Source organism: Myxine glutinosa, chromosome 9 (assembly GCF_964187855.1).
Source record: "Myxine glutinosa chromosome 9, kmMyxGlut1.1, whole genome shotgun sequence".
NCBI lineage: Eukaryota > Metazoa > Chordata > Myxini > Myxiniformes > Myxinidae > Myxine > Myxine glutinosa.
In genome coordinates this window covers 73,198,983-73,216,421 of record NC_136269.1, presented here as the reverse complement: position 1 = coordinate 73,216,421, position 17,439 = coordinate 73,198,983, and the positions used below count along the sequence as shown (strand labels likewise).

General features: G+C 41.0%; 1 protein-coding gene across 1 annotated transcript in view; it reads right to left on the bottom strand.

The window, feature by feature from the left end:
- Positions 1–17,439, bottom strand: part of LOC144893724 (cadherin-15-like) — a 180,160-nt gene that overhangs the window by 5,759 nt on the left and 156,962 nt on the right. Inside the window, exons 11-12 of the mRNA XM_078785104.1 lie at positions 11,105–11,350; positions 6,317–6,459 (exon numbers count right to left, since the gene is read on the bottom strand). Of these exons, the coding sequence (XP_078641230.1) occupies positions 6,317–6,459; positions 11,105–11,350 (389 nt within the window). The remainder of the gene's footprint in view (positions 1–6,316; positions 6,460–11,104; positions 11,351–17,439) is intronic.

Here is a 17,439-nt window from a genome sequence, read left to right as displayed (position 1 = left end):
TATATTCTTTAATATAATTGTTGCATAGATCATGCTCAATACATTTCAAACTGATCAGACTTAGTGTTGTCCCTGTCGAATTATGAAGTCATAAGTATGGCACCAATGACGTCATCGTTAACAACACCTATTCCACATATGGAGTTCTTTACAATGAGCCATGTTTAAATTTTTTCCATGCAGCGGTTTTGGAGATATAGAGGTGCAACATTTTTCGGTTTTTCCAAGATGGCGGCTGTACCACATGACATATGACGTCATGATTATCATTAAAATATTCTAAAGGAAGAGGTGCTCCTGTGATGAAAATTTAGTGTCCAGCAGACCAACATTTGCTTAAAAAAATTTTTTTTACTAGTGAGATACCCGTGCTTTGCACGAGTGGGAGGCCAGGAGCAAACAGGCAATGCAGATACGGCGAATGCTAAAGCATGAAACCAATAAATTCCACATTCCTGTAGCACCTTCAGTCGCACGTCAGACATGGACAGCAAGTTCGTGAAGGACTTCCATGAAAAACGTACCCGTTCGCAAATAAACGGGTACGTTCAAGAATAGAAACATCAACCGTGGGTCCGTGGCGAATCTGCATATGGCGATCCGCGAAGTTCACGTTTAGAAAGTAGAAACCATCACGGCATGTCATTCACTTGACCTCAATACTTATTTTTTCATTCCAAACAACATAACTCCAATCACAAATGAATCACAAAATAAACTTTTAACAACATTGTTAATGTTTCCTTCATTGTAAAAACTACCAAGTCAACAGTGAAAAGGATTTTGAGCCGATAGGTGTTACGGCCTTGGCAAGATCGATGGAGACAGCGATCTGTTAGCTTATACACCGCCCAAATAGCTATGTGTAATTCTCTCATGTAGAGATTAAACCCACGTCGTTTGAACTTTGGCCGATATCATTATTTACTTTTAATGATGTTTATATACGAATCAAATAGAAGATAATTCGTTTTGGGTCGTCCTTTCTGCATATCTCGTGGGATTGTGAGTTGGAGAGACGACCGTGATGGTGGGAAGGGGGTTGGCATTCTCTCAAGCAGGGAGTCAACCCATGTCCTTATAAAAGGTCTTTGTCCGAGGTCACAGAGTCCGGTCGGTGCAGCTGTGCAGCGATCGGTGCAGCCGTTTGTGGGGTACCCGGGAAAATAACATTATGCGGGAGTCCAAACCTGAAAATGCTGGAGGCCAAAGCTGAAATTGGAAAAACAATATGGGCTATTTTACTCCAGGGGATCCCAGGATTGCCCATCCAAAATATCGTTGCGATCGGTTCAGCCGTTTTTGCAATACCTTCGAACGGACGGACGGACGGACATTTGGTGAATTATAGTAAGATAATGATCGGATGGATAAGTGTTGTATTTGTCGAATTATGACGTCATAACGAAGGCATCGATGACATCATCATTAAGATATCTTTTTCCCCATGGGGATTAGTTGACAATGAGCCAGGTCTCAATTATTTCCATGGAGTGGTTTCAGAGATATAGAGGTGCCAAGGTTTTCCAAGATGGCGCCTGTACCACGTGACCTATGACGTCATAATAATGATTGAAATATTCTACAGGAGGAGGCCCTCATATGGTGAAAATTTCCGGTCAATCGGACCAACGGTTGCCGAGAAAATGAATTTTTAAAACGCAGACACGGCACACGGCACACGTTCGTAACTGAATGCTTAACCCCGCTTTTCACTTCGCGAGCACAGGGTAACAACCACCACTTTGGAATTTGCACTCGACAATGCCATCTGGGATTAGCAGGATAGCTTGAGGTTTGTGCACTCGTCTTTCAGTGGGTCTAGCCTGGGTTCGAATCTCGTCCACGCTGTAAACGATCACCCTGGTATTCCACGTATAGGGCGAGGCATCAATGGGATGGACGCTAAGACGGAAGACTCGTCTACCAGCACTGGTCGTCGGTGAACGTTAAAGATCCCACGGAGTCTTTCACTAAGAGTAGTCGAGTTAGCGCTGGCACCCTGAACAAGTTACAAATTCCTGTTCAAACTCCCTCTCCAAACTTTGTTCCAAACATTTGTGGCAAGTATACCATGAGAGAGGCCTACATCCAGGCTGTTCATGTCATCTGGTAAACTGTCTACTTTTGCCAGCTCCTGTCTGTTCTTCTATTAAATGTCTCAGGAGACATTTATTAAAGCCAAAATGTCAGCATTTTTACCTGCTCCCACCCCATCTGTCAAATAAATGCCCTTTCCTGCAAACCTCCCTTTGGCTTTCCTCCCTTCGCCTTCCAATCTACTTTCTCTGAAACACCAACAAGACCAAACTCTATTGTTGTTATTTTTCTTTTATTTCAAAGCCGCTTTCTTTCTTTTCTCAGTTCTGCTCTTGCCCCACCAGTTTGCACTTGATACACTACATGGCCAAAAGTATGTGGACACCCGAACATCACACCCGTATGTGGACACCCGAACATCACACCCGTATGTGCTCGTCGAACATCTCGTTCCAAAATCATGGGCATTCATATGGAGTTGGTCCCCCCCTTTGCTGCTATAACAGCCTCCACTCTTCTGGGAAGGCTTTCCACTAGATGTTGGAACATTGCTGCGGGAATTTGCTTCCATTCAGCCACAAGAGCATTAGTGAGGTCGGGCACTGATGTTGGGTAATTAGGCCTGGCTCGCAGTCGGCGTTCCAATTCATCCCAAAGGTGATCGATGGGGTTGAGGTCAGGGCTCTGTGCAGGCCAGTCAAGTTCTTCCACACTGATCTCGACAAACCATTTCTGTATGGACCTCGCTTTGTGCATGGGGGCACTGTCATGTTGTAACATGAAAGGGCCTTCCCCAAACTGTTGCCACAAAGTTGGAAGCACACAATCATCTAGAATGTCATTGTATGCTGTAGCGTTAAGATTTCTCTTCACTGGAACGAAGAGGCCTAGCCCAAATGATGAAAAATAGTCGCAGACCATTATTCCTCCTCCACCAAACTTTCCAGTTGGCACTATGCATTCGGGCAGGAATCGTTCTCCTGGCATCCACCAAACCCAGATTTGTCTGTCGGACTGCCAGATGGTGAAGCGTGATTCATCACTCCAGAGAACGCATTTCCACTGCTCCAAAGTCCAATGGCGGCGAGCTTTACACCACTCCAGCCGACGCTTGGCATTGTGCATTGATACACTCATCTTCCATTTTTGCATACTTCATACATAGGCCTTCAAGATTTAATTTCGCTTTTTTTGGTTACATTCCCGCCACCCCCCTCCCCGAGCAAATGGAATATTTGTTTTTGTAATTTCCATCCTCTTGTTTGTATATCTGCATATTTGTTTTTAAAATATTCATAATTCGATTTTGAAATCTTCATCCTCTCATCTCCAATGTCCCGGCAAAGACTGAGACGACATATCCAAGAGAAAGCTATCGGCTTTACATTGGATATTTAGCGAACCTGGGGCTACGTTTCATGGAGCTTATACCATGTTGAACATCCATATAATGAACACATCATCTTTCATCCTTCAATTAACAATGTCAACTTCTCTAAAATTGTAGGATTTTTTACGATACGTCGTAGAACATTCCTTATAGTAGATATTAATGTTTGTTTGAGAAATCTGTTAACCTCCATTTTCATTGAGCCATCATTTGGTGAAGAATAGCTTTAGTCATTACGTGAATTCTAAGGTTGTGATTTTGATCTTCCTACTCGGTAAACCTCAACAAAGATATGTAAAGACCTTCCACCAATATATTTTAATTTTGTCATCCCAGGGTTAAAAACGATACTAATTTTGATATCCAGGCACAAAACAATCATACCTACTTTTTATTGTTTTACAGGCAAAATTGAAAAAAATTTATGGCTCAATATTATACCACTGCCTCATGTCATCGGCCCAGCCCCAAATTCATACTCGTAATTTTTTTTCCCCTCATTAACTCTCCACAAACCCATCCATTCCTTTGCTGATTATTGTGCTTTCCCTCCCTCTTCCTCTTTTTCGCTTTTAGTTCCATTTCGCTTTCGTCCATGGATTTTCCCTGCCCCTTTTTGCTGTGTTCACGTTGTCATCCTTCCCCATCCCTTTGATCTCAATCTTCCCCTCGGCCATTCTTCCTCCAAGTGTCTCTCCATCCTGCTGTTGGTGTATTTTCCCACATTTCCGTTATGTTCTTCTGTTAAATTCTAGTCCATTCTGTGTTCTAGCTCTTCCAAGAGCCTCGACTTACTATACAATTTTTTTTATGCCTCCACCCCCGAAGGTGGCCAGAGGCATTTCTTTTTTGGGTTATCCGTCTGTCCGTCCGCATGTACGGGCTAAACCTCATTTTTCTCAGCAACCACATGTCCGATTGAGAAGAAACTTTCAGGGTCGGAGTGACAGCCGCGTAGAATGTTTTTATGATAATTGTGATGTCATAGGTCACGTGGTTTGGCAGCTATCTTTGATTAAATGCAAATAGTTAAACAATAATTTGTCAGAAACCGCTGAATGGAAAATTTGAAACTTGGCACATTGTAAAGTACTCCCAATGGGGGAAAAAAGCCTGATAATGATGACATCATAGGTAAAGTGGTATAACAGCCAAAAATGTTTTAAGCGAATGCCTTATCCTAAAAATCTTAAATTGAACACACATGACATATGACCCATTTTTATTTAAATATTACATTTATGACATCATCGGTCACATGGTTTGGCAACCATATTGGATTTAACCGAAAACCATGTAAAAAAAACATCTTCTCTAAACTTTGCGATCGACTCTAAACTTTACGTGTGTCCTTGACTAGGCATGGCGATTAAAAATTGATCACGAAAACGTCATCAGTCACGTGGTGTGGCAGGAAATATTTTTTTATGGTTTGAGAAAAATCTTAAATAATTAGATCTCGAAACCGCTTACCTTATCAGTGTAAAACTTTGCAAATGTCATCTAACACCATTGCTGCATATAGTTTGAAAATGATGACGTCATAGTCACATGGTTTGGCAGCCATATTGGATAGAAAAACGAACCTTATTTGATCAACACAAAACTTCACAAACGTGATCCCCTTCCCATACATATGCAGAGTCTACATTTTTGATGTCATATGTATGTCACGTGGTTTGGCAGCCATGTTAGCTTGAAAACCAATGTTAAAAACAAAACTCTACTCCGAAACCGCTTCACCGATCGTTGTGAAACCTGTCATGTTCGGTAAAAATGTGATACTTGAGAACAGCTGAAGGGATTTAAATCAAACTTGTTTATTTTTAGGACAGTCAACGAGGGCATATACCCGTTGTCATGGGCAGGGACTACGCGGAGGGCATATTGGTGATGCAGTCGAATTGCTCAAGTTTTGAAATATGTTGTCCAGTGTGAACATGGTATTCTGGCTCCATTATTGCAGGCAATTATTTTCCTTCGATATTTTGTTATGAGCGACATGCACCCTCCCTGTGACCTTTTTTGCTTTTCAAAGTGTCAAACGATGGTACATATTTAATCTTATTGTTATAAAGGGTGTCCCTTAAATAGGTACCCATTTTTAATTTATCGAATATAACAAGCATACGCAACTTTCCAGTTGAACCTTATATGGAACAGTTAGAGTATTGTTTGATGTCATATATATATATAGTACTCAACATGTCCACACCTTCTCTTTCAACTCATTTTCATTTTATTCTTGTTTCCTCTCCCAGAGTGCACCACGGCAGTGTACCTGAGTTTGGAGGAAAAGCATACAATAGCAGCAAGGTTTGAGGTTTATGAGAGTGTTGTGGTTGTCCCTGTGATTTTTTTTGTGGGATTTCATGAAGTTTGTGCCACGTGCTCACAGTCCTTGGATAAGCTACGAGATCGCACCACAAATGCTGTTCAGGGCATTTATCCCACACCATCTGTGCAAAAGTAATGGACAATTTTGTTCAATGTCTCCAGACATGTATTGAAAGAGAAGGTGGACATGGTCAATACTAAACAAAACTTCAAACATTACTCTAACTGTTCCATCTTTAACTGGAACGTCGTGTATGCTTATTGTATTCAATAAAGAAAAAACGGATACCTATTTAAAGGACAACCTGTACATTAATAAAAAGTTCTTGTTCTTGTTCTCTTCTGGTGAACAAGAGAATAATATAGAGTTCTTGTTCTCCTCTGGTTAATGTGTACACTTTGATCCCCATCTTCGCTCACTCCAAATTCGCCCTCGTCATTCATTCAAATTAACCATTCAACAGGTGAGGCAGTTCAACATCAAAATATTTTTTGAGATAAATATAAAAAAAAGTACTTCATATGCCTTGTGTGTTGTGCTTTGCCTACCTGGTCCTGCTCGCCCCCGCCTTGTTCATCGTAGTTGACAGCATTTTCCCGCAGATCGTTGGAGGAGGCCCGGTGAATCAACACGGTGTCGGGGTGCTGCCGAGTGCATCGTCTCATGGTCACCACTTTCACCACAATTATCACTGTATCACAAATAGAAACAATAAAAACACTTACTTCACCTAAATCCGTTGGGGTTTTTCTCTTGTTAAAATTAGTCTCAGTGAAAATGACTCAGTTTTTTTTTTGATCAGACAGACCCGCTTGTTTCCGCCTTACCTGTTTGTCTACAGTGATAACTTAAACAGTTATACACATAATTGAGCACCGGAATAGGCGAGCCAGCCCATCTCCTTTGCGCTTAATCTCCTTCCAGCACTCTTTATATAAAACTGTACTCTATAACCTGTGTGGTATGTGTTGGTAGTCATTTAGTGGAGGGGGTGGGTGGAGGTATGAGAGTAAAAGTACGAAATGTAAGGGGAGGTTTGAGTGTAGCAGAAGTTTGAGGAGGTAGTAACAGGCAAGGGGAGCGGAGGGGAGGTGGTGGCAACAAGGGATTTTTTTTTCTCTTATCTTTAAATTTTGTACCTTCGGAGGTTATCAGTTAGGTGTGGATTTAATTTACACAGATTAGCAAATAACCCGTCGAAAAGGACGGTTTAATTCCCCTACTTTTATGATGTCTATGGTTTATTTTATTATGACTTTTAACCCTTTGAGTACGGGATTTCTTTATTTATAAAAATACCCCCGGTACGGGATTAATTTGGCATTACGGGAATGCAACCACGTACTGACGATCTATTTATAGGTATAGTCGATGACGTGTAGTAACGTCATCCGTACACAAAACTTTTTCGTGGGTTGCGGCACTGGACGTCATCTGTAATCAAAGGGTCAATACGGGCTTACACCAAGTGGCGCTATTTGATATGACATAGGGAGAATTGGGGTTTTCAACCCATCCCATACCACACCCTGAACCCCCCTTCCAATGTTGTTTTTTTTACTCCATAAAACCTTCCTGGGCACACCCTGAATACAACCAACAGTTTTCAACTCATTTTCTCCAGCATTTCAGGAGTGCATCGAAGTCAAACAAACACACAAACAGTATGATATTACAAGTTTGATAATTCCCCACTTCGTTGATGTCTGATGTTCATGCAGATAAATGGTGAATTTTGCTTTGATTTGCAATACCCGCCCTCACCGCAAGTGGCGCTATACGATACACATTTACAGCGAGAATATACGTGCTCCCCCCACCCTGAGCCACAGAGGCTGTGATCTTTTTCTTAATTACGTACAACCATCTCCTGCACACCTGGACTACAACCAGCAATTTTCAACTCATTCCATCCAGCGGTTTAGGAATGCATAGAAGTCAAACAAACAAACCTACAAACAAACATTTCCAAAATTATATTTAGAACTAGCAAAAGTACCAGTCACTTTGCTGAAGGTTTAATCAAAAGACAGCATGTTGTACTTCACAAATATTCTGCTCAATTCGCTCTATAATTTGCCCGAGGTCATCTTCCATCTGCTTGAAAGTCAGCTAACATCACCTTCATCAACCATCCTTGCTGTTTTTAAAAATCACTTCTGCTTCGCTGCTAAGTTCCGTGTTGGATGCTTTGATTTCAACATCCACTTAAAATGAGTGAAATGAAGTATTTTGAAAATTTCGAATTATTCTCACTCAGATTTCAACATCACCGTAATGCATATTGTTCAGTTGTTTTAAAAAATTTCATACAAGAACATGATGAGTTGCAATACCGATACCACCGCGGGCATTATACGATACACATTTACCTAGCGAGAATTTGGGTCTCTCACCCTCCCCTCCCCAACGCCACTCCCCAATATGCTACCCCGACAGAAACTGTACTTGGGTATCCTTTGGCAACATGAAAATTTGGTTCAGGAGATTATTTTATTTATTACTTTTTGAATCCCATATGAATGGACAAAGACCAGTACTCGGCTATACAGTATATATTAGATGATGTTTGCACAGTTGTTAGATGGGTTTGCACACACACCCGACTTGAAAACACCAAGTCATAACCTGAAACTTTGCACCTCTTCAATGCGAGGCAACAAAGAAATGATCAAATGTTGATGGAATTATGCAATTATATAGTTTTGTCTGAAATTCAAGTATGCAGCTTTTCATCAATAACTCAATACTGATAAGGAGGATGATGGTGAAAATCTGCACACCCTTTTAGTCTGAGTAAAGGCAGAGCTGATGAAACTTCGGTACAATTCCAGAAACGTGGAATGTAACTGTGCTGCACACGAAACAAGAATAATTACAAGCTTGTTACCGAGAGAAGCACCCAGAAAAAACAGATGTCGATGAAAGATCTGATGGAGATTTACTATAGTACAATGGCCTAAAATTTCATTGACTAGAATAGAATGGAACATGTTGAGGGAGGCCTGCAGTCGACTAAATGGGCTGATCAAGCAAAAACAATTCAAGAAAGAAAGAGGAGGAAGCTTTGTGTAACGTATGCACACCACTTCAGTGAGGAGGAAGCTTTATGACAGACCAGGTCTTGGTGCATTTTCACAATGGTGCCATATCACAAAGGTCCTGAGTTTGAGTACACAGGAGAAATCTCAGTAGGTAGTCTATGAATGACCTTTCATTCTTGCTTTCCCCTCCCCCATCGTCGTTATTACAAAATTATAAAACAAGAAAGAGCAATCAGAGATTGCAGGCCCTTACCAGGACGTGTTTGTGTGGTGTATTTTGTGTTGTGTTTATTAGCTGCTATGTTTGTGGGTTTTATTGATGACGTAGATTTGTGTTCAATCCAATATGGCTGCCAATCCACGTGACCAATGACGTCATCAATTAAATTCTCCCATAAAATTTTCGTATAGATCACGTTCAAGAAATTTCAAACTGATTGGATAAAGCATTCTACTTGCCTAATTATGATGTCATAATGAAGGAATAGATGACATCATGAATATATAATGTGCCCCATGGGGAGTACTTGATAATGAGCCATGTTTCAATTTTTTTCATGGAGCAGTTTCGGAGATATAGAGGTGCAAAGGTTTTCGGTTTTTCCAGACGACGCCCATGATCGTGATCACGTGACTTATGACGCCATAATTATCATTTTTAAAAAATCTGCAGGAGGAGGCGTTCCTATTTTGAAAATTTATTGGCAATCGGATAAAGTCCAAAAACTCCAAAAAAGGATGCTCCAAAATCGGACCAACACACAAAAAAAAAAAAACACTCAAAGAGCTACACTTGGCAAAAGAGAACAAAGTAGAATGGCACTCAGTAGAGCATCCTTTTGACTTCACAAATAGTTGGTGGTTGAATTCAGTGACCTGATATGAAAAGCCTATTCAGATTTCAAGTCAATCGGATGAAAATTGAGGATTTTAGTAATTTGAAATGGTTGTTGACCATTGCCCTATGTTGACCTTTTGGCCTATGCTTATCTCAAAAATAGGTGGTAGTTGAATTCTGTTCGCTGATATGCAAATCCTATTCAAATTACAACTCAATCAGATGAAAATTGAGGCTTTTAGAGATTCGAAAAAAGTGGTTGACCTTTGACCTTAAATAAAACAATTACAAAAAGTTTTAATTAAAACAAAAGCCGCGTCGATGTTACACAATGCCTAGATGCAGCTGTGCCTATAACGTCGATGTTATAGGCACAGGACATTCCTATTGATTCGATTACTTGATGTTATTTTTGTGCAAAGTGAAAATATATCTCGGCAATTTCCCGTGTGTGGCGACGAATTTTTAATATATCTCGGCATTTTCCCGTCTGTTATTTCAGGCGGTGTATGACTGACCATGCCGCGATTGAAAAAAATATATCACGGCAATTTCCCGTATGTGGCGACACGTGAACGAAGCTATGCTCCTCTCTCCACATTATTGTGACGTATAAATTAAATATTTCATCGTGACGATTGTCATCAAATGGACGAATTTTTAATATATCTCGGCATTTTCCCGTCTGTTATTTCGGGCGGTGTATGACTGACCATGCCGCGATTTAAACAAAATATATATCTCAATGGACTTGAAGTTACAGGCCTTTGAGAATTCATTTCGTTCTATAAAGGGCAACTTTCATCGCATTTTCTTCCCGTTTTTTTTCAACCGAGTCTAAAACTATGTTGGCGACTGTGAAAAATGAAATGATTTATCGAATTTGATTTGAAAGAAAACTGTGTGAGAGGAAGACACCCACGGGCCTACAAAACAGGCCTCAAAGCTATGCGAGTTAATAAAATGGTGGATATTTGTTTATATGAAGCCTCTCCCACAATGGGTGGAGCTATGGTTCCCAGAATGGGCGGAGCTTTGAGGTTTTGTCTTCTCTGCAAGCACAACAAGAAGAAGAAGAAGACGTGGTAACAACAACAACAGCAGAGTGCACCCTATGAGCAGCGTCTGCGACGCGGCTAAAAGGTCGTTACAGAAGACCTAAAAAATAAATAGGATTCTGTAAGACCACCAACTATACCATTTGGTGAAGTTTCGTGAAGATTGGTTTAAAATTGTGACCTGTAGGCAAGTGTAAGTGAGCGGACACACACACACACACACACACACACACACACACACACACACACACACACACACACACACACACACAAACCGGAGTGATCAACATATTTGTCCAAAATTTTTTTTCCCAACTAACAAACGGACTCAAATGCAATATACCCTCTTCTCTGGCAAGGGTAATGAGCAATTGCTCTTCCTGGGTTGTGACTCACATCCAAACAACAGCACTGAAACAACGATGGCAATGAGAGCAGCCCAGCTGAGACCCAGGCCTGGAGTGCTGAGGAGCATGGCTGCATGTTGTGCACATGACCCTGTGACGTCACATTCACATGCAGTCACGTTGAGAATGTCCACAGAGAGCCTCCGGGGCCGTCCAGAGTCAGAGAGTTCTAGCACGATGGAATGCGTTCCATCTGGAACTCTGCCTGAGTGTGGCTTCACTTCAGCATGTGTATCTGCATTCGTAAGACAAAATAAGTTCCACAGAGATCCTGAAAAAAAACATTAGTACCTTTCTGAAATTATTCCTTCATCTCCAAATTTCGAAATTTTATTTTTTAAACATATTCGACTTCTGAGTTACTTCATGGCAATAATTGGGAAATTTAACAATGTTTAAAGCTGGATTATGATTACGGTTGGTCAAGCAAGATAAGTATCAATGTGCATTAACCTGTGAGATATATATCAATTACTGTGCTAGACCAGGACCATACTCTTCCTAAATTTGACTCATCTGAAGATTTAAACTTGGCAGGTAGTCATTAAGAAAGTTGCATTTATTAATCCCCTACCGGTGTACACCGGAGGGGACTATAGGTTTGCACGTCGTCCGTCAGTCCGTCAGTCTGTCAGTCTGTCAGTCCGTCACGCAAAGAACAGTTTTCCGGACTCTTTTTCTAAACGCTTAATGCTAATGATTTCAAACTTGGCACATCGTTTCCTCATGATAAGTTACAGGTCAAGTTCGAACTTCACGACGTTTCGATCATTTTTGACAAAGTTATGGCACTTTGAACTTTGGGAATTATGATAATTCTGATGATCCTTGACTCAGTGCCATTTTAAGTTTTAATTTACTTTAAAAAAGATTTTCTCTGCAATAATAGGACCGATTGAGATCAAATTTTCACCATAGGAGGGACTCGGTCTGTAGAATATTTTAACGGTAATTATGACGTCACAGGTCACGTGGTTCTGGCGCCATATTGTTTTTCGTGAAAACACGAAAACCCCTTTTTCTCTGCAACGGCTGAACAGATCGAGGCCAAACTTTGCAGGCAGAATCGCATACCCATGACGAACAAAATCGTCAGCGCGCATGACGTCATGCGTCACATGGTTTCAGAGTTATGACGTTTTTAAGCATGAACCTTTAAAACCGAGCCCCTCCCTCATTTTTGATCCAATCGAGGGAAACCTTCACAGATCTGTTCCGCATGTCAGTCTACTAAAATGTCTTTTTGGAATTTGCGATAGCTCACGTGGTTTGGCAGATATCGTTAATTAAACGAAAATATTTTTAAAATGGATATCTCTTGAATCGCTTTATTGATCGACGTGAAACTTCATACTGTAGTAGACGTCATGAAGAGTAACCAGTGTGCAAAATTTCAAGATGATTGGATGTACGGTCTGGAAGCTAGAAGTTGTTATTGTGTGAAGACGAAGAGGCGTCAATTGTGCGGATTTAATTATTTATCACATGTACAGACTGAAAGCATCGTTGGACACGACCTGTCGCGGTCATTTTAACCTCAAATAAAATTCTAATTTAAGATTTGTCAATAGCTGAGGTATATTAACAAACGAATAAAACAGATTTGGTCAAATTCTGACTTTTTTAACTCGATCGCATTTGACAGAGTTGTGACAAGCTGAGGAAGAAGAAACCTCGCATTGGCTTCTCCAATGTGCCATAAAAAAATGGATATCTCTTGAATCGCTAGTACCTCAGACCGTGAGTTGGTAATAATTTATATAATTCACACAGTGCCATTGAGTACCAGTTCACTGGTAATTCCCTGCTTGTCGTAAAAGGCGACAAACAGGGTTGGCGGCAGGAAGGGCATCCGGCCGCAAAACATTGCTTCAAAAAGGGGACCAAAAAACAACAACAACCACGGTCCCCGAAAAGGCCAACCCCCGCTTTGCGGGGAAAAATGGCCTCTAAACGGTGGTTTTTACACAGTGCAATACATGCAGGCCGCTCCACGGAACGACCTTGCGGGCTTATCAACGAGGCGAGGCGTGACACACGTGTCTCAGCATACCTCAGATCAAGTTTGAAAACCAGCATCAACCGTGCATAAATTTGCATATTCGATCATTTTTGACAAAGTTATGGCACTTTGAACTTTGGTAGGGGACATGTATTGCAGCGCAATACTCAGAATGCTTGTTAGTCATATTTCTCGATTGTACAAGTCTACCATTAACAGCTGCACATTTTCTTTCACAAAAGTGACATTTAAAGTTGCCTTTCGTGGGTTTGCAGGTCGAGGTGATCAAAAAATGAGTGGCAAGCTGACATGATGAGGGAATGTATCTTACTAAAATATGCAATTTGTTGTCTGTCTAGATGTCTGTCTGTCTGTATGACCACGATATATTCAGTCGTTACTTATGCAATCTCAACCAAACTTCACAGTCGGACTAAGGGTCCCACTATGGAGGTTGTAGCGACTTCATTTGCCCCCCTCCCAAAGGAAGTTTTCCGCCTTGGGTGAAATATGTGTTAAAGTGTATGAATAAATTATCATGCCGTTTTTTCAAGGCCGCTAAACCCCCTAACCAAGCGTTTTTTCCTCCTTGGAAAAACAACATGTTAAGGCTTATCATGCCATTTCCCCAAGGCCGCTTCTAACAACAAAAGTAATATCAACAATATTGATAATTAGCATAATATTAATGTAAATAACAAAACAATATCCCACCCTCCCAAAGGAGTTTTTGTGATGTGCGATATTTCCCCCGACACCCTTACAGAAGTAAATTTTGTTATTGTGATAATAAGGAAAACTAGAACTGCCACTTTATAACTGCTGGCAGTGATGACCGGTTTCCTCTGCATTCCCGCTTTCATACAAACCCCGCTTTTGATACAACCCCGCTTTGATACAACCCCACTTTCATTGAACACGCTTTCATCGGACACGCTTTGATACAACCCCACTTTGATACAACCCCGCTTTGATAAAACCCCGCTTTGATACAACCCCGCTCTCATTGAACACGCTTTCATCGGACACGCTTTGATACAACCTCGCTTTGATACAACCCCGCTTTGATACAACCCCGCTCTCATTGAACACGCTTTCATCGGACATGCTTTGATACAACCCTGCTTTGATACAACCCCGCTTTGATACAACCCTGCTTTGATACAACTCCGCTTTGATACAACCCCAATTTCACCCTAGGCCCCAGGTGCTATTCTACCCCACAAACGCAAAACCAGCCGATTTTATTCAAAGTTAACGGCTACACAAAGCGATATAAGCGACTACACAAAATACCCATGGATATGAGATTGGAGCTGAGATGAGGGTGTGAGGACATTTGGTACACAACTTACCTTCACCTACTTGTTTTAATAATCAGCACACTCTCGTCAGGAGGCCTGCTACAACCTCATTTTACATTCCAACAACCAACAATAGCATGCAGCGATATATATAGCATTGGTGAAAATTTCCTGCACACATTTTTATTCACAGCACATAGCATGCATGGTTCGAGTACCGTCGGAGTATTTCAGTAGCTGTTTGACCGATTTTGACCAATTAAAAGTTATCAGCGCCTGCACAACCACCAACATTTCATGAAAAGTCAAAATAGAATTCAAATCCGAGTTAAGACAAGCATGTATGGCCAGCCTGCACAAAATGCGGCACACAAAATTAAATAATTACCCTCTCGCCACCTGAGGTAACTCGGTCAAAATTTATCCGATTTGCACCGGATTTGTGGTGGTCTGGTGTTAACACCCCGAACCACGACCAAATCCGAAAACCGAATTCAAATCCGAGCTGAAACAAGCCTGCACGTCCAGGCTGCACGGATCGCGTGAAGTGAAAATTAAGGCGCGGCCCTCGGCAAAGGTGCGATTTCTTTATTCGACGATAACTTAAAAACTACAAATTTCACAATCTTCCAACTTACCTTATTCTTCTCCTCGTGTTCTTATCTCTTGAAATCACCAAGGGTATGCAAAGCTTCGACACAGGAAACCAAACAGTTACATGGCCTGAGAAAAAAGGTGTTGCGTTTGTTCTTCTTTCAACAATAATGACTTCGAGCTTCCAGACCGCACAACCAATAATGTTGAAATTTTAAACACTAAATCCGCTTGATGAGAGCTACATTACATTAGAATTTCAAGTCAATCAATGAAGTGGTTCAAGAGAGAGAAGCTTTTAAAGATTTTCATTCAATTATTTATTGTGGCCAAACCATGTGACTTATCGAAACTTTCCAAGTAACGTTTTAACATCCCCACATGAGGAGCGTTTGTGTAAAGTTTCCACTCAATATCTTTAAAAATTAGGGAGGAGATAGGTTTAAAAGTTTATGCTTGAAAACGTCATAACTCTGAAATCCGTCCGCATGACGTCATGATCTCTGACCTTTTTGTTCGTCATTGGTATGCGATTATGCATGTTAAGTTTGGCCTCGATCTGTTCAGCAGTTGCAAATAGAAAGGGGTTTTAGTATTTTTCATGAAAAACAATATGGCGGACGAACAATGTGACGTATGACGTCGAAACAGTTCTCCCACCCCCCCCCCCTTCCCACGCCTCCTCCCCCCCACACATCTCCTTGCTCTTAAATGTTGTGTGCTCTCAAGTGTTTGTGTGCTTCCTCTTCTCTTGTCTTCTGCTCCCTCTTTTTATATATTTTGTTTGTCTGGTTGATTTGTTTGTGAAGTAAATGTCAGCTCTTTCATGAGCCTCGATTCAGTACACAAAAAAAATGTTTTGCTTTCTGATTTTTTTTCACTTAGGTCATAAAAATATATATTTGTGGCATCAAGCGGTCTATTTGTTGAATTCTAAATTCGTAACGTTAGCACTTTTAATTTCCTAAATAAACATGTTTTTTGGTCCCATTGCAGAGTTCTTTAGAATGAGCCATGACTTTTTTCCATTGAGCCGCTTCGGAGATATATGGGGGAAAGTTGAAGGTGTTTTCCAAGATGGAAAATTGCATGTTTGGTCAGGGTCACCCAGACAGCTCAGATGGCAGAGCTCTGGTACGGTCACCAGAGGAACTGGTTTCAATCCCTGGTTTGGGTGTGTAATTTAATTTTCCCACATGTATCATTACTTCATATCTCTATATATATATTACTTTGCTCTTATACAAGTCTATATATATATATATATATATATTTACATATATACAGTGCATTCAGAAAGTATTCAGACCCCTTCACATTTTCACTTTTTGTTATGTTGCAGCCTCATGATGAAATCATTTAAATTCATTTTTTCCCTCATCAATCTACACTCAATACCCCATAATGACAAAAAAAAAACAGGATTTTAGAAAGTTTTGCAAATTTATTAAAAAGAAAAAACTGAAATATCACATTGACATAAGTATTCATACCCTTTGCTATGTCACTTGAAATTTATCTCAGGTGCCTCCCATTTCTATTGATCATCTTTGAGATGTTTCTACACCTTGATTGGAGTACACCTGTGGTAAATTCAATTGATTGGTCATGATTAGGAAAGGCACACACCTGTCTATATAAGGTCTCACAGCTGACAATGCATATCAGAGCAAAAACCAAGCCATGAGGTCGAAGGAACTGCCTGCAGAGCTGAGACAGGATTGTGTCGAGGCACAGATCTGGGTAAGCCTACAAAAAAAGTTCTGCTGCATTGAAGGTTCCCAAGGGCACATTAAGGGCTCCATAATTCTTAAATGGAAGAAGTTTGGAACAACCAGGGCTCTTCCTAGAGCTGGCCGCCCGACCAAACTGAGCAATCGGAGGAGAAGGGCCTTGGTAAGAGAGGTGACCAAGAACCCGATGGCCACTCTGGCTGAGCCCCAGAGATCCTGTGTGGAGATGGGAGAAACTTCCAGAAGGACAACCATCACTGCAACACTCCACCGATCTGGGCTTTATGGCAGAGGGGCCAGACGGAAGCCTCTCCTCAGTGAAAGACACATGAAAGCCCACAGAATCTTGTTTCTCACAGTCTGAGAGTCCTTTCGGTGCTTTTTTGCAAACTCCAAGCGGGGTGGTTGTCTCCTGCCCATATCACGCTGTTATGACGATTCACAGAACCAGATAAACTAAACTTGGATTCATCTGACCAAAAGATCCTGTTCTGCAAATAATTGTTCATATCCATTAACCCAAGCAATATCTCACATTCCTCAACGCGCCTGTCAAACATCATCCTCAGATAGTTGGTGAATGAATCTGGGTATGTGTTGGTTCGCATTAAGGGCTTTTACTATTCTTCGAATCGATGATCGGCTTATGTTGGTGACGTTTAATAAACGACGAGTTGACAATGGTGTGTTA